Source organism: Sordaria macrospora, chromosome 1 (assembly GCF_033870435.1).
Source record: "Sordaria macrospora chromosome 1, complete sequence".
Lineage (NCBI taxonomy): Eukaryota > Fungi > Ascomycota > Sordariomycetes > Sordariales > Sordariaceae > Sordaria > Sordaria macrospora.
The window spans coordinates 5,313,577-5,338,374 of NC_089371.1; the positions used below are offsets into that span (position 1 = coordinate 5,313,577).

The 24,798-nt window shown below is 53.4% G+C and overlaps 9 protein-coding genes across 9 annotated transcripts; 4 read left to right on the top strand and 5 right to left on the bottom strand.

The window, feature by feature from the left end:
- Positions 1-17: 17 nt before the first annotated feature.
- Positions 18-2,384, bottom strand: SMAC4_01615 (uncharacterized protein). The gene is made up of 3 exons (XM_003352733.2): positions 2,282-2,384; positions 2,015-2,221; positions 18-1,912 (listed from the first exon to the last, which is right to left on the bottom strand). The coding sequence occupies exons 1-3, from the start codon at positions 2,365-2,367 to the stop codon at positions 505-507; spliced, it is 1,701 nt and encodes a 566-aa protein (XP_003352781.1). The 5' UTR covers positions 2,368-2,384; the 3' UTR covers positions 18-504.
- Positions 2,385-2,907: 523 nt separating this feature from the next.
- Positions 2,908-4,108, top strand: SMAC4_01614 (uncharacterized protein). Its single transcript, XM_003352732.2, has 4 exons — positions 2,908-3,240; positions 3,296-3,493; positions 3,583-3,915; positions 3,977-4,108. The coding sequence occupies exons 2-4, from the start codon at positions 3,417-3,419 to the stop codon at positions 4,077-4,079; spliced, it is 513 nt and encodes a 170-aa protein (XP_003352780.1). The 5' UTR covers positions 2,908-3,240; positions 3,296-3,416; the 3' UTR covers positions 4,080-4,108.
- A 25-nt stretch (positions 4,109-4,133) lies between these two features.
- SMAC4_01613 (60S ribosomal protein eL31) lies at positions 4,134-5,328 on the bottom strand. Its single transcript, XM_003352731.2, has 4 exons — positions 5,236-5,328; positions 5,027-5,117; positions 4,893-4,967; positions 4,134-4,753 (listed from the first exon to the last, which is right to left on the bottom strand). The coding sequence occupies exons 2-4, from the start codon at positions 5,114-5,116 to the stop codon at positions 4,550-4,552; spliced, it is 369 nt and encodes a 122-aa protein (XP_003352779.1). The 5' UTR covers position 5,117; positions 5,236-5,328; the 3' UTR covers positions 4,134-4,549.
- Positions 5,329-5,426: 98 nt separating this feature from the next.
- Positions 5,427-8,545, top strand: SMAC4_01612 (uncharacterized protein). Its single transcript, XM_003352730.2, has 3 exons — positions 5,427-6,460; positions 6,516-7,197; positions 7,260-8,545. The coding sequence occupies exons 1-3, from the start codon at positions 6,291-6,293 to the stop codon at positions 7,494-7,496; spliced, it is 1,089 nt and encodes a 362-aa protein (XP_003352778.1). The 5' UTR covers positions 5,427-6,290; the 3' UTR covers positions 7,497-8,545.
- A 226-nt stretch (positions 8,546-8,771) lies between these two features.
- Positions 8,772-10,806, bottom strand: SMAC4_01611 (uncharacterized protein). The gene is made up of 2 exons (XM_003352729.2): positions 10,558-10,806; positions 8,772-10,455 (listed from the first exon to the last, which is right to left on the bottom strand). The coding sequence occupies exons 1-2, from the start codon at positions 10,588-10,590 to the stop codon at positions 9,238-9,240; spliced, it is 1,251 nt and encodes a 416-aa protein (XP_003352777.1). The 5' UTR covers positions 10,591-10,806; the 3' UTR covers positions 8,772-9,237.
- Positions 10,807-11,972: 1,166 nt separating this feature from the next.
- SMAC4_01610 (uncharacterized protein) lies at positions 11,973-17,045 on the top strand. Its single transcript, XM_024655250.2, has 2 exons — positions 11,973-13,186; positions 13,264-17,045. Exons 1-2 carry the CDS (start codon positions 13,116-13,118, stop codon positions 16,730-16,732), a joined length of 3,540 nt encoding a protein of 1,179 aa, XP_024511155.1. The 5' UTR covers positions 11,973-13,115; the 3' UTR covers positions 16,733-17,045.
- Positions 17,046-17,507: 462 nt separating this feature from the next.
- SMAC4_01609 (uncharacterized protein) lies at positions 17,508-19,395 on the bottom strand. The gene is made up of 5 exons (XM_003352727.2): positions 19,263-19,395; positions 18,573-18,780; positions 18,231-18,475; positions 18,083-18,148; positions 17,508-18,014 (listed from the first exon to the last, which is right to left on the bottom strand). The coding sequence occupies exons 2-5, from the start codon at positions 18,727-18,729 to the stop codon at positions 17,925-17,927; spliced, it is 558 nt and encodes a 185-aa protein (XP_003352775.1). The 5' UTR covers positions 18,730-18,780; positions 19,263-19,395; the 3' UTR covers positions 17,508-17,924.
- An 845-nt stretch (positions 19,396-20,240) lies between these two features.
- On the top strand, positions 20,241-21,533 carry SMAC4_01608 (uncharacterized protein). Its single transcript, XM_003352726.2, has 3 exons — positions 20,241-20,610; positions 20,778-21,173; positions 21,287-21,533. Exons 1-3 carry the CDS (start codon positions 20,413-20,415, stop codon positions 21,302-21,304), a joined length of 612 nt encoding a protein of 203 aa, XP_003352774.1. The 5' UTR covers positions 20,241-20,412; the 3' UTR covers positions 21,305-21,533.
- Positions 21,534-21,658: 125 nt separating this feature from the next.
- Positions 21,659-24,649, bottom strand: SMAC4_01607 (uncharacterized protein). The gene is made up of 2 exons (XM_066089623.1): positions 24,501-24,649; positions 21,659-24,427 (listed from the first exon to the last, which is right to left on the bottom strand). Exon 2 carries the CDS (start codon positions 24,402-24,404, stop codon positions 21,747-21,749), a length of 2,658 nt encoding a protein of 885 aa, XP_065945734.1. The 5' UTR covers positions 24,405-24,427; positions 24,501-24,649; the 3' UTR covers positions 21,659-21,746.
- Positions 24,650-24,798: the final 149 nt, after the last annotated feature.

Genomic DNA, 24,798 nt, shown 5'->3' on the forward strand with positions numbered 1-24,798 from the left:
AAGAGGGGTAACGCAGGGCAAGGCAAAACCTCAAGCTCTTTTAGGCAGGATCAGCAGGAATACGTGTACATATGTAATGAGCATGGATGAATTTCGCTCCTACGGTAGACTAGAAGTTGTTCGTTTGAAGAACTGGCAGACTGGTTAATACACTAGATCTAGGCTTTTGGCGACTGTTCAACGATCATCAACCATTTTCTCATATCTTCGATGTTCGTGAAGGAGGCAACTCAGTAATGTTCTTGGCCCCAGCTCTCTTAACTCTTCTTCTTCTACATGTACAAAACGCTTAACATGCCACAAGGCTAACAGATTCCCAATGGAGCACGTAAGACACCACAACACCAAGCAACAAAATTTGTAATGCAAGAATCGCTCTCCAATTCAGCAAGATCCAGAACATGAAGTGTAGGCACGTAACCATCACCCCCATAATCCAGAAGGCTCATCTCTCTCCTTCCTTCCATATTCGCCATCCCAGTTCATCCTTCCTTTCAGCCTCTCTCAATCATTATTACTCCAAATCCCATCCCGACAGAGCACAGCAACCTTCTTGAAGAACCTTCTCCACTCCAACGGGTCGCCCTTGATTTTCACGAACCTCACCTCCAACAACTCCGGCAACTCCTCATCCACATCCATCCCACCACCACCACCATCACCATACTGCGTCAACGACATCCCATTCCCATTCACCAAATGATACCTATCAACCAAGATATCTCCATGCAAACTCTGCCGTCTTCCATCCACCGTCTTGATCTTCAGCGTAACAATGTGATCCACATCCCCATTCTCAAACGAGACATTGGGCGACGTCGGCGGCAGCGGTACGTTGAGCTGGTGCAGCGCATCCCGTAACATCTGCACCAGTAGCTGCGTCGGCACGTGCGAGAAGAAGCGCGTGAGCGAGTACGAGGGCACGATGTCGCGGAAGCGGCGGGCGTGCTGCGTCAGGGAGAGCGGGACGCCGGGCGCGGCAGAGAACTGGCTCATGGCCGGCTCATCCGCTAGGGCCTCGAGGGCGGAGGAGTAGGGAACTCTGCCCTTGCCTTGTGTGCTGCTGGGAATGCTGGTGGGTGTCATCATGGTCGTCATGGTCGTGCGGGGCCCGGTGGCGGTCAGGTTGACGGCCGCGGCGTCGTTACGCGCGACCGGCTGGGTGGAGGAGATGGCGCAGGAGCCGAGCGTGCGCGGGGCTGGGCGCTCCCAGTCGAAGAGGGCGTCGTTTATCGGGGTCTCGGGTTGCGTTGCGGAGAGGACCTTGCTAGACCAGTCGCTCTCGATGGCGGGCTCGGGCTGGGAGGCAGGTGGCGGTTGGAAGACGGCGGCGCGGAGGTCGATGCGCAGACGGGCGAGCATTTGGGCGGCGAGCGCGATGGGGTCAATAACCATGCCTTCGGCGTTCAGCAGCGGGTTGTGTCGCGTGTACCAGGGGTGTTGGCGGATCTGGGTGAAGGAGAAGCGCTTGTTGGCTTCAATGTTTATCATGCCCCGGAGGAGCGAGAGCGCGTCGGAGGGCACCCGTTGCCAGAGAGGGTCGGTGCTCCGGCCGCTGGTGCGGACATATTCTTTGAACTCCCAGTTACCATTAGTTGGCTCGTCCCAGGGGGTGTTGCCGACCAGGAGGACGAAGAGGATGACGCCGCATGACCAGATATCGACGAGATCGGCCGAGTACTTGGTCTGCTCGGACGATGGTGCCCTTCGTTCCCTCTGCCTGGCGCAATGTAGAACTTCCGGGGCGATGTAGGGCGGGCTCCCGCACATGGTCGAACTCTGTTTTCGTGCACCCTTGTATTCGAACATAGTGGCCATACCAAAATCCGCGATTTTGAGGATGCCGCTCTCGGAGAGGAGGATGTTCTCGGGTTTGAGGTCGCGATGAGCGACGCCTTTCGAATGCATAAAACTGACGCCGCTTATCAGTTGCTGAAAGTAGAGGTGAGCAATATCTTCCTCCAGGCCAACATCTGCCTCTATCTTGTCGAAAAGGTCACCTCCCTCAGCGTACTCCATGGCAATCCACCTCCAGATCCTGTCTTCGCCAGTAGCGAACCACTCGATCACATTTGGATGCTGGCCAATGTGTGAGTGTAGTGAAACCTCCATGGCGATCTGCTTTGCCGATATTCTGCCATGTCTTACGGCATAGTCCTTGTGAATGAGCTTTACGGCAAATACCGGCGAGGGCGCATCTACGGGTATCGCCTTTTTTATTCTGAGACATTCGGTCAGCGGAAGAGCATCAGAATAATGGGTTAGGGGCAGAAGCACTCACGAGGCGTATGCTCCCCGTCCGATGGTCTTGGAGATGATGCGAAAAGGGAGATCTGAAGGAAGAGGGTCCAGTTGTGACTGTTGCATTTTGCCGTCAATAACGGACGCCGATTAAGATTACGATGATTAAAGTACAAGTAAGGCAGACAAAAATTGTGCGGGATATGAAGAGAGTTTGAAGCTTTAAAGGAATGATTTTCGTCGGTTGTTGCGCAATCGACAATTGAATGTGTGCTTCATCAATGACTGGTCGTTGGGTAGTTGGTTTGTAAGTGTTGGGCTGATGCCTGGCGCAAGCAGGTGGCGAGAGCTGGCCAGAATTATCAAACCAAAACAAAGTTCCTAAATAGGAAAAGCGCAAGTCGAGATGTAGAGTGGAGGTTGAAAGCGCTCACCATTTCGATGAGCAACAAAAAGGTGGATGCCAAGAGCGTGGCAGAGGGAGAGGGGCGCGTGTTCAGGCTTCCTTTAAACTCCTCTACTCATCAGCTAATGAGACCTGCTACAGTATGGTGGGTGTCATACAAACTTCACGTGCAAATGCAGGCGGGTGTTGACAATGTGATGTGTCCAGTGCCCCGGTTTGTTTGGGTTGAGAAAGGGGATTCGGGAAACGTTTGAAGGAGCGCGAAACTGTCCACTCTTTTCACGCGCCGCGACTGCCTTTGCGGCCTGGGAACCCGCAAAGAAGTTCATGCATGCCCTTTAAACTTTCCCCTGACAGCAACGCTCGGGCCCATCACGGTTGCTGGGACCCTCCCGCGGTAACCTGGTCAGCTGTGGGGTCATTAGAGGCTGGTCCGTTCTGCATCGTGTAAACAATTGATTCTTTGATTCCATCTCGTCAGTCCCGTCCCTCCAAGCTTGGCGTCAACTGCCAAACTTCATTTTGTTCTTTGCGCCTCCCATCTCAACCTCATACACCTCCCAAGGTTGGACCGTCCCTCCTTGATTGCACAGGTACATTTCCCTTCACCTTGCCGTCCAAAAGTCTTTATTAACTTGTTTCCCTTAGTACCTTTCCTGACTTTTGTACTCAAATATCCGCTAGATATTGGTCTTCTTTGTCCTGCGCTATTGGCTTGTTCGCCTATTTTCCAGTTCGCCGTCACAGATTGGATTATCCTACAGCAAACATGAGTGGTATTCAGAATTCTGCGCCCACCCTCGGTGCCAGGAAGAACGTCGATCCCGGTCAAAATGCCGTCAAGAGGTCAGTCTACTTGTCACTGAGATTGCGCATGTTGCTAGACAATCGCGATGTTGATGTTTTAGTTGCTGACTATTGATGGCCACAAATAGACTGCAGACGGAGCTTATGCAGCTGATGACATCGCCGGCACCGGGCGTGTCTGCCTTCCCCTCTGCTGACGGCAATCTCCTTTCGTGGCGGGCTACTATCGAGGGACCTGATGAGACCCCCTACGCCGGCCTCACCTTGAAGCTCAGTTTTGAATTTCCTGCGAACTATCCTTACGCCCCGCCTACGGTGCTGTTCAGAACCCCGATCTACCATCCCAACGTGGACTTCTCTGGACGCATTTGTCTCGACATCCTCAAGGATAAGTGGACTGCTGCTTACAACACTCAGACTGTCCTGCTGAGCTTGCAATCCCTGCTCGGAGAGCCGAACAAGTAAGGAATTCACATGCTCTGTCACTCACATTTAGCAGGTTAAAGCTAACACATATCACAGCGCTTCCCCTCTCAACGGCGAGGCGGCCGAGCTTTGGGACAAGGATCCGACTCTGTTCAAGACCAAGGTCATGGACCGTCACAAGGACATTGACGACGACTGAAGGAGAAAAGCAGGAGCAGTTTAGGAGAGCATTGGGTTAGGAGAAATTGGTTCATTCTGAAGGTTTGGAATCCCTGGCGTATTGGTCTCTGGAACAGGATTGCATTATCAGGGCGGGTTTGTTTAATGGGTATCCCGTTGTTGCTCGCGTCTGCTACCGGTTGCAGACTGGTTTTATGAAGTACATCAAGCATTGGTTGTAATGGACAGTATATCGTCCGTAGAGCGTATCATTTTCATGATGAAGCCCCTGCCTGACCGTTTGCGACGCCCTCACACTCTGCGATTGTCTTCCCTCATCGTTGCTGGAGGCGGTTTGGTGGTATCGAAGGTGCCGTGTTCCATTTTACGAACCCTTTATTCGTAATGCGAAGCTAGATGCCATGCGAAAACTCCGGAAGCCCAATGCCGCCCTGAACCTGAACCGCGGTCCCTTCGTGCCAAAAATTCGTTTTGCCAGAACACCCAAATTTACTCCTCAACGACAACGGTGTGGAGACCCTTGGGGTTCTTCACGTTGACGGCCTGGACGTAGCTGTAGAGCTTCTCCTTGGCGCCCTCCTCGTCGTTACGGCGGCGGGAGATGCGGACGCGGAGACGGTAGGCAACGCCCTTGACACCCTGCTCCCAGACCTTCTTGTTCAACTGGGGGTCGATGCGGACATCGGTGGTACCCTATAAATCACAGTCATGTCAGTCTTGGTGTTCGTTCAAACTGACCACGCTGTGTCCCCAACTCTAATGTCGTCGTCTCCATAGGTCTCCAGTTCCTCCAGATCGGATTGTGTGTTCGGGTGTTCGTCGCTGCACGTACCATCGCCTTGTAAGCGAACTCCTTGATCTCCTTGATGGCGCGAGGAGCCCTCTTCTTGAAAGTGACACCGTGCATCTGCGCCAGGGTCAATATTTCGTCCTTGTTCGTCTGGTCGATTGTTCGGTATTGCTTACGCGCTTGTGCATGTGGATGGTGTACTCGCGGGCGACAACGTCGGCGATGGCCGAACGCTGGGTCTTACCGGAAGGCTTCTTGGACGACATTCTGGACAGCTTGTTAGCAAAGGAGGGGTTTCGCGAAGCCGGACCGTGTCTCGAGAACTGACGGGACGGCTGACTCGAAATTGGGCAGGGCAAAAATATGAGGGGCCGTAGTTACGTACTTTGGAGATGGCGGTGTCTCGTACACTCGTGGTCGGGTGAGAGTCGTCGAAGTCGTTGGGTGCTGCGGCAAACGATAAACCTCCCAATGAATTTTGCACCGGATTTTTCCACGAAATCTGGAAAGTGCGGACCTGGGCTCAACTCGCCTCGCTTACCTTACCCTAAACGGAAGGGCAGCTGGCACAGTCAAGCCCCCACCATTTCTGGCATCTGCCAAGCCTTCGACAGCTGGCGTACCGCTTCCTGTCCGTCACCCAAACTTTCAATTTCCGAGTGACTTCTGCAATCTCCCTGCCATGTTCGCCAGGGAGACTGCTGTTGCAGCAAGTGCACCTTCCATTGCGAACTTTGTCAATTGCTGTTCCATGCTTTCCACTTGCGATCTTCCCCTGCTGGCCTGTCCACGCCCTGTCAGTCTTGTCTCCAGTGCCTGATGAGCCTGCGCAGGGACGGGTGGGCCTTGCAAAGCCTGTTTGTTCACCACGACGTCCCATCCCAAGTTCCATGAAGTCCCCGTCCCCCTTCGTCGCAAACACACACCTCCCGTCATTCCATTCCCGTCACTCGTTGCTCTGCACCCGACCCGGCCTCGTCAACCACACCCAACCTTCTCAACCTGTCATTCGTTACCTACCCAACAAACTTCCAACTTGCAACCATCGCCGTCTTTGGATCAAACCAATCTATCCGACAGCGCTGCGCGCAAACCACGTTCTTTACAACCAAAAAGACCAGAATCGCCAAGAAATCAAAAAAAAAAAAAGTCTCGATTAATCAAACTCCTTTTTCTCGTGCACCCGGCAACCGTGACTCGCGAAATACTCGATTGACGTCAAACCATTATCGCTCTCGACCGCGCAACTGATTGAAACACTTGCCCGCCACAACTTGCTCTCCTCGGACAACCTACCTTGGAGCTCGATACAGCTTTCTTGCCCCGCTCTCCACACCATACTCCGCCGGCGTCCTTTCGCTCTTCGTCCATTATCATATCGCACCCTCCTCCGCCGTCGGATTCAGCTCGAGTTTCAGGTCCCGTTCACCTCCCGTCAAAATGGCGGAACCCATAGCACACACGCCCTCCCCTCAACCCGACCTCAATCGAAATCGACTCCCTACCCTGTTCGAGGTCCTCAGCAGGCGGACGCTCCCGCCCGTCGATCTGTTCTCCTTCTACATTTATATGAGAGATCAGCAGCGCTCCGTCGACTACCTCGATTTCTGGTTGGTTTTCACTTCTCGGTGTTTTTGACTATGGCAGCTTCCTGACCCGAGACAGGCTCGATGTCGCCCAACACATGTCACTATGCCGTCACTATGTTCGCGAATTGCGACGCTCCGTTCTTGTCGGCACCCCCGAGCCCGACCGAAGCTCCAAACGATCATCCGCCATCCTTGAGAGCATGGGAGATTTGAACCCCGTCGCAGGACCGTCTATGTGGGGGAACGAGAAGGAGAAGGATCAGGATGCGCAAATGTCTGCCTTCCTGCGCGAGGATCGATCGATCGTGCAGGAGTCTCCGCAAAGCAGCAGCGACCGCCGTGGTCGTCCGAGCAACCTCAGCACCCAGCGCGAACTCACTACGGATTCGAATTCCCCAGCGCATGCCGTAGCGCGGGACGATATCAGGGCCTCAGCCGAAAAGATTCTTTACACCTTCCTCCTCCCCGGCGCAGAACGCGAGATCACTCTTCCCGGCTCTATTACTACGGATGTCACGACTGCGATTGAGGATTACGGACGCGATGACCCGGAGGTGTTCGACGTGGCGAAGGATTATGTGTTCCAGGCCATGGAGAGGGATGCGTTTCCCGGGTTCCTTAGAATGAAGGCACTCGGAAACCTCATTCCCCCCACATTAATGCTGCGCCTCATGGTTGGTCTCGTGGCCATGTTCGGCGGCTTCTGGACCGCCTTCGTTTTAATTTTCCTTGACGAATCTCGTCTAACAAGGTGTTGGGTATGTAATCAGACTAGTCACATCTGTTCAACAATTTGGTTATTTTGCTAACAGTTTAATAGGTTATCCTGCCTTTCACCATTGGAGTTTACTGTCTCTGTTCATATCAGTACTCACTCGACCCCATTCTCGCTCTTGTCGGACTGAGCGAATATACCCCTTTCAACTTCTCCCGAGTTCGGGAGCCATACGTCCGAAAACTCCTCGCCCAGAGATCCATGGTGGTTCTCGCAGTCACTGCAGTCATAGACGCCGCGCTATGCGTGTTGTTCATTCTCGTACCGGGAAAACGACTATGACCTGGTAACACACGGAAAGACGCAGTGATGTTATGGGCAGTTTTCTTCGGCGTTTTGGTTTGCTTAATTTTTTTACCATAATACCCATGGGAGCTAGGACGACACGGAAAATGGGATAACTGGCTTTCCCTGGTTTTCGACTATTCCACGCCGTGTAATCATCTTTTTTTGAGGCAACCAGTTACACTCTTAATCAATCCAGGCGTGGAATGTCGGTAATCTGTTTTTAGATCTCTTCTCTTCTTGACCACCTTTTTTAACCTACCAATTTCTTTTCAGTCTCAGTCCGAACGAGGGCAAGTTTATACAACGGCCATATTCTCTTCTCCACCACGATGATGATGGGGGAAGAACAAAGAGTTTTCTTTTATTTCGGAGTTTTCTTGACACGGAAAAAAGCGATATATCTCTTTGGCGGGCAAAAGCGGGGAACTCTTCTTGTTTGTTACTCTTACGAACGTCATGACACAAATGAAGCTTACTGTTTTCACATCGGACTAAACACTCTCTCTCCACTACAAGAGTGCAGTGAGGATGGGATGGGGACAACGACGGACGGCGCAACCAACTTGGTTTGGGCTATGGTCGGTCGGGCTTCTTAGAGGTCGTACCTCTGAGGTAAAGAAAGAAAGGTACGACAGTGATGGAGACGGCGGGGGAAGGCGTTTCACTCATGGTCTGGCTTCTTTCCCCCCGGAGGATTTCCGATGAAACCCCAGAAGGGTACGGAACATTAACTTGTGCGAGTGTGCTATCTGTTGTTTTTGCTGTGTCGGATTTCTGGGAGAAAAGATGGAATCCCTCGAGTTCTCTCGTGTCAGTTCTGGATAGATACCACAAGTACCTTCCTAGTACTGCCATCACCACTGCACTACCTAACCGCTTTCCCTCCACGATTTACACTACACCACTTTCTGCTCAGCTTGTTGCGGACTCCCCAGAAACCAGGCAGGTAGACTGACTAGATTACGAGCGAGACTTTTTTTTTGGGCTCAGCTCACCAAATCAAATTTCCCTTTGTCCGCTTTTCACTAGGTTTCATCATAGTTACACATGTGCAATGAATGGATGGATGAATGAGTGTCTGGCTAGGCGTGGCACCGGACGGGAGGCTGCTGGTAAGGAATCTGAGCAAGAGTGATGGTTGGTCCAATCCAGCCAGCGAAGAAGCAGTTGTGCTTATTAATTTTCGTTGGAGTGGGACAAGCGGAAAACGAAGTCACATTAGACTCTGTCGTAGTTGAATTTGAGTCCTCCGAGGGAGAAGATGGGGGGGGGGGGGTTTCACTAGTCTCAGGTAAGGTATGGGGGTACGAGGAAGCTAGAACTAGGTGATTGCGACGGGTCCAATTTACTTTCTACGCGACTGGCTTGGTAGTCAGTCACGATTTGAATGGAGCCACCACTTGAAGTGCTTCGGGGATATGAGTAATTTGGTTTGCTTGTGATCTTGAATACTACAATTCATGGAGTTCGTAGTTATAATCTGAAAACGCAGTCGTGAAGCTTGCTCTCTATTGTTGGGACTTGGGGCCCCCGATATGAATCGTAATGATGCTATGTTTCTAGCTGTTTATCCGGTTCTCCAGCCATCATTCACTGTGAAAACTAACTAATACCTGATCTTCTTCGTATGGCATCGGCCATGGCCTTAGACTTTTAGGTCGATACAATTAAAACAATAACCGGCACCTGGCGCTCTTCCATGATTTGTGCTGACATGCTCGGGAAATTCAACCTCCTAGGCGGCCAACTTCCGCTTGCTGCCCCTCTTGGAATCATCACCTTCGTCATCCAGATCCATCGTATCGTCGTCGATATCCTCTTCCGAGTCATCCATATTGCTGCTGCCTCGCTTTCCAAGAGGCCCCGCCGAGCCCGAGCCCGAGCCTGTCTCCATACCCCCCAGTGTCGCGTATGAGGCCAAGGAACCCATTAACCCCGCCGCTGGTGAGGGCGATACTGCTGATGGCCCCTCTCTGAAGCTGAGATAACTGCCGCCACCACTCGTCAGCAAGCTGTTCGTTCCGCTCTGATTGTTTTGGTGATGGTGATGGTGGCTTTGCTGCTGACGTGATTGATTTTGCTGTTGCTGGTAGTTTCCTCTCTGGGATGACCGGTACCCCTGGGACGAGCCGCCACCACGAAAGCTCCCACCACGACCGGCGCCGGCACCTGCACCATCACCACCACCGCCGCGTTTGTTATTGTACCAGGGCAAAGAGGACGAAGAAGAAGAGGACGGTACCGCACCCTTCTGTTCATCTTCCAACAACTGCGACATCTTGTTGTTCCACTCCTGCTCCTCGCTCGCCCGCCTGTCCGCCTCCTCCCGCAGGTTGGCCATGGTTGCTTCCAGCTCCTGCAGCGTCGCTTCGCACCGACCCGCCCAGCCCTGCAAGCTCGAGAGCAGACCGCCCACGCCTCGCGCAGGCACATCCCGCAGAGCGGCCACGGTGTTTATCTGTACCATCTCGTTCGCAGGGTCTAGCTGACCTTCGATAAGGCCAGCGTAGATGGCGCTGATCACGAGCTCTTCCAGCTCCCGAGCGCTGGAAAGCTCCAGGTGTCGGATCAGGGAGGCATAGCTTAGATTCGGCTGTACTTGCGCCTGTTCCTGCTCTTGCTGCATGACGTCATCATCGGGAGCGCTGCCGATGTCGTTGCCATCGTTGGTGACCAGTGTGAGGAGGGAGAGCTGGCGCAGCTTCAGCTTCTGTTCGTCGTTGAGGGTGGGAAGCGTCGAGGCGTTGGCAGTGTAATCTGCGTAAGTCCCATGGCTGAAAATTTGGAGGAGCGTGAGGTAGGGGAAGAACTCGTCGGAGTTTGCTAGGGACTGGATTTGAGGCGTCTGGAGAAGCTCGGTGAAAATAAAGGTGTTGGCGGCCGAGGTTGCGCGGGTCACGAGGTCTGCCGCAGCGCGCGGGGAGCTGGCAGATTTGGAGAGCGCGATGAACGGCTGGAATGAAAATTTTGTGTTAGGTACAATTCTCCAACCCTCATGTGACCCCCCCCCCCCCCCCCCCCCCCCTCCTTAGATGTGAAAAAATGACGGACGAACCTCGAGAGCGTTGAGGGCTTTGGCTTGCTCCATTGCGAGTGGGGGCAGGCCGGGTTAGCGGTAACTCGTGAGTCGAGAGATTGGAGATCCGGGGTTCGGTATGGGATGTTATGTAAAAGTGAAGCGCAGACAACGAAGTAGTAAATGGGGGATAATTCTGGCTTGAACTTAGCTACGGGGTACGATTACGGCTTTGGTGTAGCACGGCACAAGATATGGATGGCGTTTGATTGACAGGTCCGGCGAATGATGTCCGACTGCAGCCTTTGGTGGAGTTAAGCTGGGGTAGGTACACCCGCCATAAGGCTGAAAGCTCCAACGACAGCCGGGGAGCAAGTGTGGCTTTGCGCTTCAGCGGGGTACCTCGGCGGCTCGGCCAAGCCCGCTCGCACAGCAGTCAACTGAACTTCACTCATTCGGTTGGCAGGAGCAACTGCCTCCGGCTCCAACGACCTAATTCTAGCTCGCCAAGTACGCCATAGAGATTACAGAATATGAATCTCTGGGCGATTATGGGTTTCATCCCCTTAATATGCTGATCTCAGTTGAGTTCTGTATCTGATGTGTAAATTACCTAGTTTCGCTCCTTGCCGAAAGGGAGGTGTTCGTCAAACTCTCCCTATTATTGTTCCTATTGTACATCTCCTGTTCCTTTCCTTTTTGCTCCTGAGGCTGGTGTGTTGAATGGGCACTTTTGGCGCCAAATTTGGCTGCGTCAAAGTCACGTTTGGAAGCGACCAGGCGCCTTTTGGTGACCAGCATTTGTGAATCTAGGCGCAAGGGTCCCCTGGATGATCGGGATGGCAACCCGTTTGAAGTGGAGAAATCTAGGGAAAGAGATCCGGTAGATTCGCCGTAACTAAAACGACATCTTTCATCTCATCTGAAGACGCTAACCGCGGGCTTACACTTTACTTCTTTCCTTCTCCAGCAGGTGGTGAGTTGCACCATAGTAGGCTTATAATGATTCAAAGTCTTGGAAGATAAAGGGAAGGCACTTCCAATATTGTGGTGTTCCCGGAGGCGGCAGTTTTCCTTGTGCCTTCCTACCTACCAGTATGGTCGGAAGTCCACATGGGAAATTCGGGGACGACCAATCGTTGAGAGACCGATGTGGGAAACATCGGTAAAGTTTGCGCTTTCCAGTAAGAATAGAAGATAGAAAGGCTGTAGGTAGCACTGGAACGTGAATGCCGACCCGAGCAACACCTCATGTGACAATATTTCTCATCAATATTGATGGATGCGTCAAGAAGCAGCCCGGATAATATAGCAGAACGCGGCATCCACCTCGAAGTATGTGCTTATACTCAGCCCTTTCGACCATACTAGTACGAGGCCTTAAATCCGCTCTTTTTCTCAGCCGCTCTTGTATTATACCCTCCACAACTGTTGTTCGGTCAAGCTGAGCACGCAAGCCACCAGACGGGAAGTATGACTCGATCTGGATTATGTGTCTTACATAGGCGGCGTGTGCCGTACAGTAAGCAAGGTAAGCAGTTGTGATCGCTAGCGTGCCCCCGTATGTGCGACAACGGCTGAAGTGGTGGCCGAGACTCACCAGCCGTCCAATACACACATACTGTAAATATTTCCTGCGTGGATGCAATATTTCGTCGCATGATGCCTTGTGATACCTTTATGACTGTTCCTTTTGGACAATATCATACGAGGTTGTTGGACTGTTTGCTGGCGTTGGTTCCGGGTATGATAAATGGTTGTCAGGTGCAAACCACAATAAACAAAAAGAATATCACAAAGACTTTGTATAATGTTTCAATACCTAGAAGTGCCGGTTGGCGATGACTTTCCATTTTCCAATGGCAGTCTCGCTCGGTCTCTCGGATCTCACTCCACCCCACTTTGTAACTTGCCCTGGCGGACTCTCAGATCCCGTTTCACGCCATGGGCGGGAGAAAGTGCAGTGGTGCCGGCGCGGTGCGAGACCCCTGTATGCAGCCTCTAAAGTACGCTGTGAGTGGCTGACAAACCTTCAGTCGATGGAAACTTCCACTTCTCAACCCCTTCCCGCTTTCTCTTGTTCCAAGTGCCTTTCTCGCAGCCACCCAACACCCCCCGTTGCGCCCCCTCCACTCTCCGCGGGTTCCTCGTCAAAGTTGCAAGTTTCGAGTTTCTCGCTCGCACCCAGCTCCCTGCTGCAGGTTTGGCGCCATCCATTGCTCCATCTGGTCTTATATGTAACGGTACCGGAAGCTCCGCTATGTTCTCGATATTGACACCGGTCCTTATCTGTACTCATTCCTCTACACTACATATTAACTGATCGACTTCGCCAACGCCATCGCTGGAAGCTGGCGCCTATTCCACCCTTTCAACTCTTCTGCGCAAAAGTGGTGGTCCCGGATCGTCTCTCTCCCACATGAACCGCCTTCAGAACACAGCGTGTCTTCTTTCCATGTTTTAGCCCAGGGGCTCTCGTTTCGAAATCCACCTGCGCTTCGAAATCTCGCTTTCTCCGTGTCATTTGCGCCGCAGCGTGTTTGTCCGTTAAAACGTCCCGTCTCGTTGTACGAACTCTTGCGTGCGCACCCGACAAGATGGCACCGGCAAATATTCAAGTCCCATATGGGCACATGGCTACCACAACCCTCAAGGTTGAGGGTATGACGTGAGTTGGCGCAATACTGGACTTTGTCTCGGCTTCCTCGGAAGTGTGTAGAACACTTGGTGACTGACTTTGCGCAGATGCGGCGCCTGTACCTCGGCCGTTGAAGCTGGCTTCAAGGATGTCGACGGGGTTGGTAGCGTGTCGGTCAGCCTTGTAATGGAACGCGCCGTGGTTATGCACGACCCCGACCAAATAACCGCCGAACTAGTTAAAGAAATCATCGAAGACCGAGGGTTCGACGCCGAGGTGCTGGCCACCGATCTCCCGACGCCTATGATCGCCAGGCATCCCAAACAAGACCTGGAAGCTTCCGACGACTCCGCGTTAATGGTTACCACCGTCGCAATCGAGGGCATGACATGTGGTGCTTGCACATCAGCGGTCGAAGGCGCATTCAAGGACGTATCTGGCGTACGACACTTTAGCATTTCACTACTCTCCGAGAGAGCCGTTATCGAGCATGACCCGACACTGTTGAGCGCCGATGCTATCTGCGAAGCCATTGAAGATCGCGGGTTTGGCGCGACTCTCGTCGAGAGTGTTCATAAGGAACTCGAAAGAGAGTCGATTTCCGGCGCGGCGACATCCTCCAAACCGTCAAGCGCGACCACGACGGTAGCGATCGAGGGCATGACTTGCGGCGCTTGCACTTCAGCTGTAGAACAAGGATTCAAGGATGTGGAGGGAGTTTTGAGATTCAATATCAGCCTTCTCGCTGAGCGAGCGGTTATTTTGCACGATCCAACGGTATTACCGGCTGACAAGATCGTGGAAATCATCGAAGATCGAGGTTTTGATGCCAAGGTTCTAACAACAACATTTGATCAACCTACCCACTCTAGCGGTACTTCGATAGCACAGTTCAAGATCTATGGAAGTCTTGATGCCGCCGCAGCGAATAAGCTAGAGGAGGAGGTTCTTGCGCTCCCTGGTGTCACCAGCGCCAAATTGGCCATTGCCACCTCCAGACTGACTGTCACCCATATGCCTAATGTTACTGGACTTCGAGCCATTGTCGAAACCGTCGAAGGCGCCGGCTATAATGCCCTTGTGGCAGACAACGATGACAACAATGCCCAGCTGGAGTCACTCGCCAAGACGCGGGAGATCAACGAATGGAAGCAGGCATTCAGGATCTCGGCTGCTTTCGCCGTCCCAGTCTTCTTTATCAGCATGATCTTTCCCATGTTCCTAAAGTTCCTTGACTTTGGGCACGTCAAACTAATTCCAGGTCTATATCTTGGAGATGTGGTCTGTTTGGCTCTCACGATACCGGTTCAGTTTGGCATTGGAAAGCGCTTCTACGTATCGGCTTGGAAGTCGATAAAACATAGATCGCCGACTATGGATGTCCTTGTTGTTCTCGGTACTTCGTGCGCTTTTTTCTTCAGCATTGCCGCGATGACAGTCTCGATATTATTCCCTCCGCACACCCGGCCGAGCACCATTTTTGACACAAGTACCATGTTGATCACCTTCATCACTCTCGGCCGTTTCCTCGAAAACCGGGCCAAGGGTCAGACGTCCAAGGCGCTCTCGCGCCTTATGTCCTTGGCTCCATCGATGGCTACTATCTATGCTGACCCCATCGCGGCGCAAAAGGCTGCCGAGGGCTGGGATAGCAAAGTAGACTCGGACGACCCTCAGGAGCAACGTGAGGGCAACGCAGCGGAGGAGAAGGTCATTCCCACAGAACTTATCCAGGTCGGCGACATCGTTCTTGTCCGTCCTGGTGACAAGATTCCCGCCGATGGTGTTCTTGTCAGGGGTGAGACGTATGTCGACGAAAGTATGGTCACTGGAGAAGCCATGCCCGTTCAGAAGAAGAAGGGAAGCCTCTTGATCGGCGGCACTGTCAACGGCGCGGGGCGAGTTGACTTCCGTGTTACTCGTGCAGGCCGGGACACTCAGCTCAGCCAGATCGTCAAGCTGGTCCAAGATGCTCAGACGACCCGTGCCCCCATTCAGCGTCTGGCGGACACTCTTGCTGGATACTTCGTGCCGACGATTTTGATCCTCGGTCTGACGACATTCTTTACCTGGATGATTCTGAGCCATGTCCTGTCAACCCCTCCAAAGATCTTCTTGGAAGATGCAAGTGGCGGCAAGATCATGGTGTGCGTCAAGCTTTGCATTTCCGTCATTGTTTTTGCGTGCCCTTGTGCCCTTGGCCTCGCAACGCCTACCGCTGTCATGGTTGGTACGGGTGTTGGTGCGGAAAACGGCATTCTCGTCAAGGGTGGTGCTGCTCTCGAGACCATTACTAAGATCACTCAAGTGGTTCTCGACAAGACCGGTACCATCACCTATGGAAAGATGACTGTCGCCAAAGCCAACATTGTTTCAGTATGGCAGGACAATGACTGGCGCCGTCGTCTTTGGTGGACTGTCGTGGGCCTGGCTGAAATGGGTAGTGAACACCCCGTGGGCAAAGCGGTCCTCAACGCAGCCAAAACAGAGCTTGGTCTCGAGGTAGAGGGAACAATTGATGGCACCATTGGCAACTTCACCGTAGCCGTGGGCCAGGGTATTACCGCGGAGGTTGAGCCAGCTTCCTCGCTGGAGAGGACGCGTTACCGGGTACACGTAGGCAACGTCCGCTTCCTCCGGGACAACAACATCGAGATCCCAGAATCCGCGGTCGAGGCCGCCGAAGAAATCAATGAAGCCGCCGCTAGCTCTCGCTCCAAGTCGGCCCCCTCCAACACCCCAGCAGGCACCACCAACATCTTCATCGCCATCGACGGCAAATACGCCGGCCACCTCTGTCTCTCCGACACCATCAAAGACGGCGCCGCCGCCGCCATTGCCGTTCTCCACCGCATGGGCGTCAAGACCGCCATCGTGACCGGCGACCAACGTAGCACCGCCATTGCCGTCGCCTCGGCCGTCGGTATCGACCCAGAGGATGTCTACGCCAGCGCCTCGCCCGACCAAAAGCAAGCCATCATCCAACAACTCCAATCGCGCGGTGCCGTCGTCGCCATGGTTGGGGACGGCATCAACGACTCGCCCGCCCTCGCCACCGCAGACGTCGGCATCGCCATGAGCTCCGGCACCGACGTAGCCATGGAGGCTGCAGACGTGGTTCTCATGCGGCCCAACGACCTGATGGACATACCCGCCGCGCTGCATCTGGCGAGGACCATCTTCCGCCGCATCAAGATGAACCTGGCGTGGGCGTGCATGTACAACCTGATCGGCCTGCCCTTCGCCATGGGCATCTTCCTGCCGTTCGGCTACCACCTGCACCCGATGGGCGCGGGCGCCGCCATGGCGGCTAGCAGTGTGAGTGTGGTGGTCAGCAGTCTGTTTCTCAAGTTCTGGGCGAGGCCCAAGTGGATGGACAAGGCGCTTTATGAGTTTGAGATGGACAAGAACGGTTTTACCAAGGGGAGTCTCAGGAAGCGCGGTGCCGGATGGGGACTGTTTGAAGGCGTTGTTACTAAGGTCCGGGATGTACTGGGTGTTGGGGCGACAAGGAGGAATAAGGATGAGGGGTATGTGCCGCTTGATAACCTTGATGCAGCTGAGCATGCTGTGTAATCAGTCAGGGTGGGTAGGGGTCGTTTGGTTCCTAGTAAGGATGGGTGAAGGAGAGAAAAGAGAAGAGAGAAGAGGATGGTGTTTAAGGAAACGGAGATACCTACGTACAGTGTACATACAGAAACGAAACAGAACATTTGGGAAGTAACATGCTAGCAGCAGCAAGAGCAAGAGCATGATATCAGGAGTTTATGGGAGTCGAGGGTCGCCTTGCTTTTTTTCTTTTTTGTTTTACGACGTATGCTTTTTTTGGGTATACTAGCTAGCTAGCAGGCAGAAAACAAAGAACAGCTTGAATGAATTTTGGTCGTTCTCACCTCTAAGGAGTCTTAAACATGAAGTGAACAATTCATATGTGCTCAATTGATTATCTTGGATAAATGTAATTATGTGTTCTGCCACACTCCAGTCGGGTTGAGTTCCCCCAGTTCGAGGTTCCTCCCTAATCGTCACATTCGTGACGTTTACGTCCTCTATTTGGATTCAACGTCACGACTGATCTCGAGTCGTTGCCTGCCGTCTCCAAGCTTTGAGAGGACCGAGTACGAAGGAATTGCCCCTTTTTATACTGACAGAGATCATAAATCCATTTGGTTAGCCTAGTTTTGCCTTACAGAGGAAACTTCCACGAAGCAAGGGGCCATAACAGATAGGAAAAGCACAAATAAAAACAGTACGGAACATTTGATTCACCCAAAGCATATTAAAGAGTTAATGATGAGCGGATAGGCCAGAAAACAATAGACGCCGAGCGGTTCTAACGAAAAAAAAGGGACTAAAGGTAAGTTAAGTGGCAGCTTGGTATTTATAGAACTCCTCCCATCCATCATCACACTCCATCCTTGCCTGTATTCCCCCCTTTCCCCGCAACCGTATCCGTACCCCCCTTAGCATAAGACGTACGCAAATATGGGGAAAGCAGCAGGCAAAGTCTCCTTGCAATGTATCAAACTGTACAAGATCCCGAACCAAGCGTGCTCCTGACTTTCCGAAAAGTGATCACAAGTGCAAAACGAGTGCTGGCTATCCCCTTTTTGACCGTCTCACGGATTATCGTGAGACGGTCGTCAACCACTGGTTGCCATGTTTGGCGAGTTCGTTCGGTTGCTAAAGGGCGTATATGGTGGCATCAACCGAGCGGATATTGGACCCGGGCAAAGTAAGGGCATTGTCATTAAGCGTAGCCAGCACTTTAAGGGCTCTTCTTCTTCAACTCGGTCGACAGCCAGTCGAGACCCTCGAACAGACCATCACCGGTGGTAGCGCAAGTGGCTTGGATGTACTACATGAAAAAAAGTGTTAGGGCACAAAGGCATGCATCATTGTGAGACAAGGAGATTCAAAACATACCCAGGAGCGTTGCCTCAAGCTGGAAAGGCCGAGCTTATCCGTGATCTCGGCAGCGTTCATGGCATTCTAAAAGACGCATTGTTAGCTCATTGTTCATTCTACTGCTGTAGAATATGGTAGATTTCGGGTAGATAGGGGTGGCGCTTACAGGAAGATCCTGCTTGTTGGCGAAGACGAGCAGGAGGGCGTCGCGGAGCTCATCCTCGTTGAGCATGCGCTGGAGTTCTTCGCGGGCCTCGACAACACGGTCGCGATCGTTGCTGTCGACTACGAAAATGATACCCTGGGTGTTCTGGAAGTAATGTCTCCACAGAGGCCTGATCTTGTCCTGACCGCCGACATCCCAGACGGTAAACTGAATGTTCTTGTACTCGACGGTTTCGACGTTGAAGCCTTTATGAAGGATGGTGTCAGTGTTGCGTGCTCTCGCAAGAAGTGGGTCTGTGCCGTCAATGTGCACTAAGGGGGTAGAGGATGGCGCGTAGCGTACCGATGGTCGGGATGGTCGTGACGACCTCACCGAGCTTGAGCTTGTAGAGAATGGTGGTCTTTCCGGCAGCGTCGAGACCGACCATCAAAATTCTCATCTCCTTCTTGCCGAAGAGCCCATCAAAAAGCTTTCCGAATATCGAGAGTGTGTTACCCATCTTGGCGGTTGTGTATTAGGCGACACTAAAGTTGCAAGTGTAGAAAATTATCTGTTTGTGGCGGTAAAGCGTAAGCAAAGAGATCGTTGATGTGGCCGAGATGAACTGCTGAATGGTCGTCGAGATGGTGGTGTTGAGAGGAAGAGTGCGATTGATGACAATGGGGACGGCGGGTGGGCATTTAATGACGACGGCCCGCGTGAGGACAGATAACTGGTGTCTGGCCATTCGCTATCCTCAGGCACACAACAGCATGCCACGGACAAGGTAAACCCGCAGGGCTGCGACGGGTGACGAGTTGGTTGGCGCCGTTTGGCCACTCGACCTCCTTCACCAGCCAAGAGGCACGCGTCGTTCGAGTGTGAAGTGAAGGTAGAGGCAGGTAGACACGGAATGGGGAAGCTGTGGCAGGCAGCGCCGATGGGAAGCACCAGCAGCACGGAGGTGCCTTGCAACGGCGTGATTGATTCGCTGACTGCTAGGGGGCCAGAGAAGGGGTATCACGATATGCGACAACGATGACGGGTACTTACTATGAGAGGCGTGTCCTCGAGTAATGGGGACGGCGATGTTTGGGATGCGCGTCACCGGTAGCAGACAGAAATATGGTGTTGAATGTGGATGGTGGTAGGATTGATGGCGGTGTGTGGTGGAAGGAAGGCAAAGCGGGCGAGAATGTGTCTCCGGCCGTCAGGTCTGTCTCTCTGCCACCGATTTTGAAAGTTGTTCTTGGGCAGGGCGACCGTCCGACACACCAGTTAGCCTGCCCGCCCGCTCTCACCCACACACGGGGTCGCCCACCTGGCATGGCCGCCTGGTTGCCCCTCGGCGGATTCCCAAAGAAGCCAGACGACTCTCTGCTGGCTCGGCTGGGCTCGAGGGGCCACCACGCCCACTCTCCTCAGGCTCCTGGCTCTCTTGCATCCCCGCCGTCAGAGCGTGCACGGTCCACTCTACGCCCTGTACGTGCGAGCTACCGCTACCTTATCTGGCCAACCCCTTTTCGCCTGCATCAACAACAACTCGGCGCAGCAGCACGTAGGAGCGACGAAGTACCTTGTTGGTACCCCTCCACGTGCCCTCCAGCCCTCCTGAAAGATTAACCTGTAGTGGGGAAGAACATTGGACCGAATCCTTTGACATTTTCACAGGAATCGCTCGTCATTCGAAACGGGACTCTTCTCCTCGGCCTACCAAGTCCCTCCTTTGTGTGTGTGTTTCCAAGGGGCCATTTGCATTCACCAGTCCTTGTTGACGGCCTCGAGCTTCACAAGCCAGTTATCCCCCTGGAGTCCTTGGACCCCGGTGCCCCGGCAAGTTTGATAGGCCAGAGCCTCAGTTCCATTGTCCACCGGGCACGCCAAGGCCAAACACCTGGGTGCTCGCGGTAGCAGCTACAAGGGGAGGGGGGCCGGGCTGGGTGTTGTACCTAGGTACCTCTTCTACCTTACTTTCCGTGCTACTGGCGGGACCCGACCTCACCACTGTCCAACTGCCCTGGACTTGCGGCTGCCAGAATTGTAAGAGGTAGGGGTAATTGTGAATCGCCAAGTTGTCCTCCCAAAACATCTTCGCGAAACCGAAACGGAAGCTTCCTTTCCATTGCTTTGAATCCTCGCCCAAACTCCACATTCGCTCATCGACGCCATCCCGGACCAATTCGTAATATTACCGATCGCAAAAATGCATTTCCTCACAGCAGCTAAGCTGCTGCTCTCGGCCAGCTTGTTCGGCGCCGCCGCCGCTCACAACATCGTGCTCCCCGCCCACGGCCGCGAATGCTTCCACGAGAACCTCCACCGCGATGATAAGATGACGGTGACCTTCCAGGTCGGCGACCGCGAGTTTGGCAGCGCCGGCAACCTCGACATCGATTTCTGGGTGCGTCATCATCCCCTTGCCATATAGCCCTTTCCAATGTAGTCCGACCGCCCGCCCATATAATAATTCCCATGAACGGAGAGACAACGAACCAAGAGACAATCAAGAAGCCTGCAACAACAACAACAACAACAGAGGAAAACTAGACTAACACGGGGACGTCATAGATCACCAACCCCCTAAACCAATACGAGACGTTTGAAAAGTCCATCTCCAACGGTGACTTCTCGTTCGAGGCCAAGCACGACGGCAAGTACGTGTACTGCTTCGGAAACGAGCACTGGGGCGCCAACACCAAGGAGGTGTCGTTCAACGTGCACGGCATCGTGTACATTTCCGAGGCGGACGCGCCCCAGGACCCGCTCGAGATCGAGGTGCGCAAGCTGTCGGAGATGCTGGAGATGGTCAAGGACGAGCAGAGCTACATTGTCGTGCGCGAGCGCACCCACCGTAACACGGCCGAGAGCACCAACGCCCGCGTCAAGTGGTGGAACCTGTTTATCGTCGGCGTTGTGATGGGAGAGTCCCTGTTCCAGGTCTGGTGGTTGAGGAGGTTCTTTGAGGTATGTTGAGAGTCCTTCTCTCCCCTTAGCTAAGCAGGGAGAGGAAAAAGGAAGGCTACGACAAAGCATTGGCTAGGAGTCGAAAGCTAACCCCTGAAAATCCCCTGATTTAGGTCAAGCGGGTCATCTAAACTCACCACTCACCCGATATTGCCTCCTCATCGGATGGAGTACTTCCTCACCCTCCTCATCAATAACAACAACTATTTTATAATATCTAAGAAAGCTGCTTTGGGAACACCACTTATTCACATTTGGGCGCTTGGAATGGGATCAGCCGGATGGGGATACGAAAAACAAATGATATGATAATGGAATTGCCTACAACTAGACGAAGACGAAATCTAGCGTGTCTTCACACACACACATGTGAACCACATATTTCAAGTTGTCCGACGAGATGTTCTCAAATTCTCGATTTTATGTCTAACATTACTGCATCATGGATTGCCATTGAGTTCATATTCACAGACGTCATAATCAGCATATTTCAGGTTCCCTCAATAGGGGGGTCATTAGACGTATCTCCCCTAACGCCGCTCTAAAAGAAACTAACAAGCAAAACACTCAAACTCAAGCAGACGGATCCGACTCCGGCACCGTGACCTTCGCCTCTTCCGCCTCCTGCTCAACCGGCAACACGACATCCTTAACCGGATGCAACAGCATAGGCGGCAAACACATCCTGCCCTCGCCGCCGCGCATCGTCGACACCGTCTGGTCATCCGCGCTGTTATCCGGCCTCAGCTCGAACTGCTCGCCGCCGTCGTTATTCACCTTGAGTCCCAACCACCGCTTGTACAAGTTGGCCGAGAACCCGGCGTTATAGAACCACGTCAGTCCCCTCATGTTATGCTCCCGATTACCAAACACCGACGTTCTCGACCCTCCGGACGCCCCGTTGCGCCCGCCGTTGAGGATGTGCGCCATGTACTCGGTCGGCCACTCGCGGTCGACGAACAGCGGGTGCGGGGCAAACACAGCCTTGAGCCCGTGATGCAGCGCGACCGTGGCGGGCCACATTTCGGGAAAGGCATGGTGCTTCTTGAAGGCGGTCTCGCGGTGCATGGTCAGCAGCAGGCGGCGGGACATGCGGCTGGCGGTGATGATCTGGGCGCGCCGGGGCGGCTTGCCCATGTTGTTGGTTTCGTTGTAGCCCGTGATGTCGTCGGCCAGCTCCCACGTAGTGCCCTCCGGGTTGAAGATGGGGTTGAGCGTGATCAGGTCGGCTTCCTCGCCGACGCCCCAGGCGTACTTGTCGCGCTCGTAGCTGGTGGGCGGAACAGGGTCTTGGTCGTACTCGAACCAGTCCGTTTCGGACTTGGGTCGCTCAGGGCCCCAGATGCTCTTCTCACCTTTGGTTTTCACTTGATTGGGCGATTCTTGCTTGTCACCCTTGTTGCCGCCGCCCTTCCTGATGGCGTTGTCCCAGATGTTGTCGGCGCCGACGGTGCCGTGCTCGGTTTGTACGCGCGCCATCTGCTTGAAGTCGTCCCAGGTGCCGTGCACGTACGGCATGTAGAATCGCGCGTTGCGCTCCCACAAGCCCTTGCGCGGTTGCTCCTTGGCCCAAGATTCCAGCTTGGAGAGTAGGTCATAGTAGTGGCCGGTGTAGCGGATATCCATTTCCCATTGCCAAAAATGTTCGTATTCGGGGTGCTTGTAGGCAAAGTACTGCATCGCCATCTGCAGACCGCGATACGAACCGTGGACAGGCAGTTCAGGGCCCTTGGTCCAAAGGTCGCGGACACCCTGGTAGATGGCAAGCATTTGGGTCTCAGACCACAAAGTTACCATACCGCGGAATTCTGCGGGAATGGTATCGTTGATACGCCTTTGGTAGGCCTCGTCGTCGGCCCAGACGGGATTCTTTCCGTCGTTGCGTACCTGCACCAAGAGATGCACATCGTAGCGGCCGCCGGAGGCAAGAGACAGTTCCGCCACAAGAGCGCGAAGATTGAGGATGCTCTCGGCGTTCCAGTCGATCTCGTCCCAGGCTCTAATGACAAGAGCGGATCGAGGAATATCACCCTTCGGTTTGGGTACTTCAGGAGAGGCGGAACCCTTTTCCTTCTCTTCGGCAGGCTGTGTGGAAGTCGTACTCTCGGAAGTGTGGACGTCGGCTCTGGTCTTCAGATGCGATTTTTTATCCTCCTTGATATAGAAGCCTTGAATAGGGGTATTGTGTGGTTCAACAGGCTGATAACGGCCTTCGTTGGCTCTAAAGCAGCGCCGTTGGGCTTCAGCCCAATCGATGCTGGTACTGCTCCAGTCCACTTGTTTGATGGATTTCCAAACCTCATCAGCCCCTGCTCGGTCGCCATGCTCGCCAACCCCAAGGCCTCCTGTCTTGACCGAATAGCCATAGCCGTACGGGCCATACCTGCCGAATCGGTCGAAACAGATGTCTTCGGGGAGAGAAAGTAGGTCGTAGGAACCGATGACATTGTCTGGGAATCCACTAGGGCGACCATCGTAGTAGTGAATTTGAGGAATCCGTATCGATTTCTGCTCGTCGAGGCAACACTCCTGGATCCCTTGACGGTTGTTTGGAACCACCGAACCTGGATGCTCCATAAATGACTTGCTGGGTGGGATGGCCGTGGTCGCTGCGGATGAGCCGTACGCAGTATCTCTTTTGCCCGACTTATTCTGTTCCTGCTGCGCTGACGGCGCAGTCGCATTGTAGGGAGCCTCATCTTCAAACCTAGGATACTGGGGCACATTTTCCTCAACGGGCACCAATGTCTTGAGTCCACCATAGTACCTGGTAAGAAACTGGAAGTTCTCCCATGGCGGAGGAGGTGGTGGCTTCTTTTCGACCTTTCCTTCCGCTATCCTCCTGTTCTCCACCTGACTTGCTCGTACGAGACCGAATATGAAGACGACAATGGTCGTGATCAGGCCAAGACACAAGACTCGTATGACCTTGTTTGGTAGTCTGTAAAAATGTCTTCGGGGAGGGCGGCGCTGCGAGGTAGGCGATGGTCTTTGCGCCATCAGTCCGGAGTTCGAAGAAGCTGAAGAGGAGGCATGTCGGGGCCGTCGAGGGCTAGGCCTGGATCGTGAAGAGTTATCGGAGGAATCGTCGGAGGAGTAATCGTCCGAACTGTCTTCGACGTCGGAGTGACGTTCTTTTGTAGGTGACGAGGAGCCCATCTGCTTATACATGGGCAGTTTTGGACGTTTCGCATCGCGCGCCCGCAGCGGGTTGAGGTTTGATAGACCCATGGTTGGATATGAGGACAGGGATTCTACACGGAATATCAGAGTCAGTTTGGGGATTTAGGTGGAAAGCAAACAATGGCTTGTAGATATGTTTCTCACAGTCAACACCGTCTGTCGCAAGCTCCAAAGGCGTACATATGCCTAGCTCGATTGTAAACCTTCGAGAATAAAAAGAAGCTCTGCAGGTCGGCTCAAAGGAATGCGCCTAGGGTAAGACCAGCAGATGCCGGTTTTTTTTTCGTGTCGTATGCTGAAATCTACAACGAGCCGGCGACCTAGGATCTCGCGATTATTGCTGATTGTCCAGCTGAACGAAGCTGGCTTGTGAAAGTGTCGAGCAATCTTCAAATCTGCATTTTCTTTCTCGAAATGCATCCAACGACATGGAGTTCCAGGA

Coding starts and splice junctions, on each gene's coding strand:
- SMAC4_01615 (XM_003352733.2), bottom strand. CDS start 2,367: ATGCAACAGTCACAACTGGACCCTCTTCCTTCAGATCTCCCTTTTCGC. Junction 2,222..2,281: donor GGACGGGGAGCATACGCCTC/GTGAGTGCTTCT, acceptor CGAATGTCTCAG/AATAAAAAAGGCGATACCCG. Junction 1,913..2,014: donor TGGAGGTGGATTGCCATGGA/GTACGCTGAGGG, acceptor AAGCGGCGTCAG/TTTTATGCATTCGAAAGGCG.
- SMAC4_01614 (XM_003352732.2), top strand. CDS start 3,417: ATGAGTGGTATTCAGAATTCTGCGCCCACCCTCGGTGCCAGGAAGAAC. Junction 3,494..3,582: donor GGTCAAAATGCCGTCAAGAG/GTCAGTCTACTT, acceptor GGCCACAAATAG/ACTGCAGACGGAGCTTATGC. Junction 3,916..3,976: donor CTGCTCGGAGAGCCGAACAA/GTAAGGAATTCA, acceptor CACATATCACAG/CGCTTCCCCTCTCAACGGCG.
- SMAC4_01613 (XM_003352731.2), bottom strand. CDS start 5,116: ATGTCGTCCAAGAAGCCTTCCGGTAAGACCCAGCGTTCGGCCATCGCC. Junction 4,968..5,026: donor CCATCCACATGCACAAGCGC/GTAAGCAATACC, acceptor ACCCTGGCGCAG/ATGCACGGTGTCACTTTCAA. Junction 4,754..4,892: donor AGTTCGCTTACAAGGCGATG/GTACGTGCAGCG, acceptor TGTGATTTATAG/GGTACCACCGATGTCCGCAT.
- SMAC4_01612 (XM_003352730.2), top strand. CDS start 6,291: ATGGCGGAACCCATAGCACACACGCCCTCCCCTCAACCCGACCTCAAT. Junction 6,461..6,515: donor GTCGACTACCTCGATTTCTG/GTTGGTTTTCAC, acceptor GACCCGAGACAG/GCTCGATGTCGCCCAACACA. Junction 7,198..7,259: donor CTCGTCTAACAAGGTGTTGG/GTATGTAATCAG, acceptor ACAGTTTAATAG/GTTATCCTGCCTTTCACCAT.
- SMAC4_01611 (XM_003352729.2), bottom strand. CDS start 10,590: ATGGAGCAAGCCAAAGCCCTCAACGCTCTCGAG. Junction 10,456..10,557: donor AAGCCCTCAACGCTCTCGAG/GTTCGTCCGTCA, acceptor TTTTCATTCCAG/CCGTTCATCGCGCTCTCCAA.
- SMAC4_01610 (XM_024655250.2), top strand. CDS start 13,116: ATGGCACCGGCAAATATTCAAGTCCCATATGGGCACATGGCTACCACA. Junction 13,187..13,263: donor CTCAAGGTTGAGGGTATGAC/GTGAGTTGGCGC, acceptor GACTTTGCGCAG/ATGCGGCGCCTGTACCTCGG.
- SMAC4_01609 (XM_003352727.2), bottom strand. CDS start 18,729: ATGGGTAACACACTCTCGATATTCGGAAAGCTTTTTGATGGGCTCTTC. Junction 18,149..18,230: donor CCAACAAGCAGGATCTTCCT/GTAAGCGCCACC, acceptor TGCGTCTTTTAG/AATGCCATGAACGCTGCCGA. Junction 18,015..18,082: donor GCTTGAGGCAACGCTCCTGG/GTATGTTTTGAA, acceptor TTTTTCATGTAG/TACATCCAAGCCACTTGCGC.
- SMAC4_01608 (XM_003352726.2), top strand. CDS start 20,413: ATGCATTTCCTCACAGCAGCTAAGCTGCTGCTCTCGGCCAGCTTGTTC. Junction 20,611..20,777: donor ACCTCGACATCGATTTCTGG/GTGCGTCATCAT, acceptor GGGACGTCATAG/ATCACCAACCCCCTAAACCA.
- SMAC4_01607 (XM_066089623.1), bottom strand. CDS start 24,404: ATGGGTCTATCAAACCTCAACCCGCTGCGGGCGCGCGATGCGAAACGT.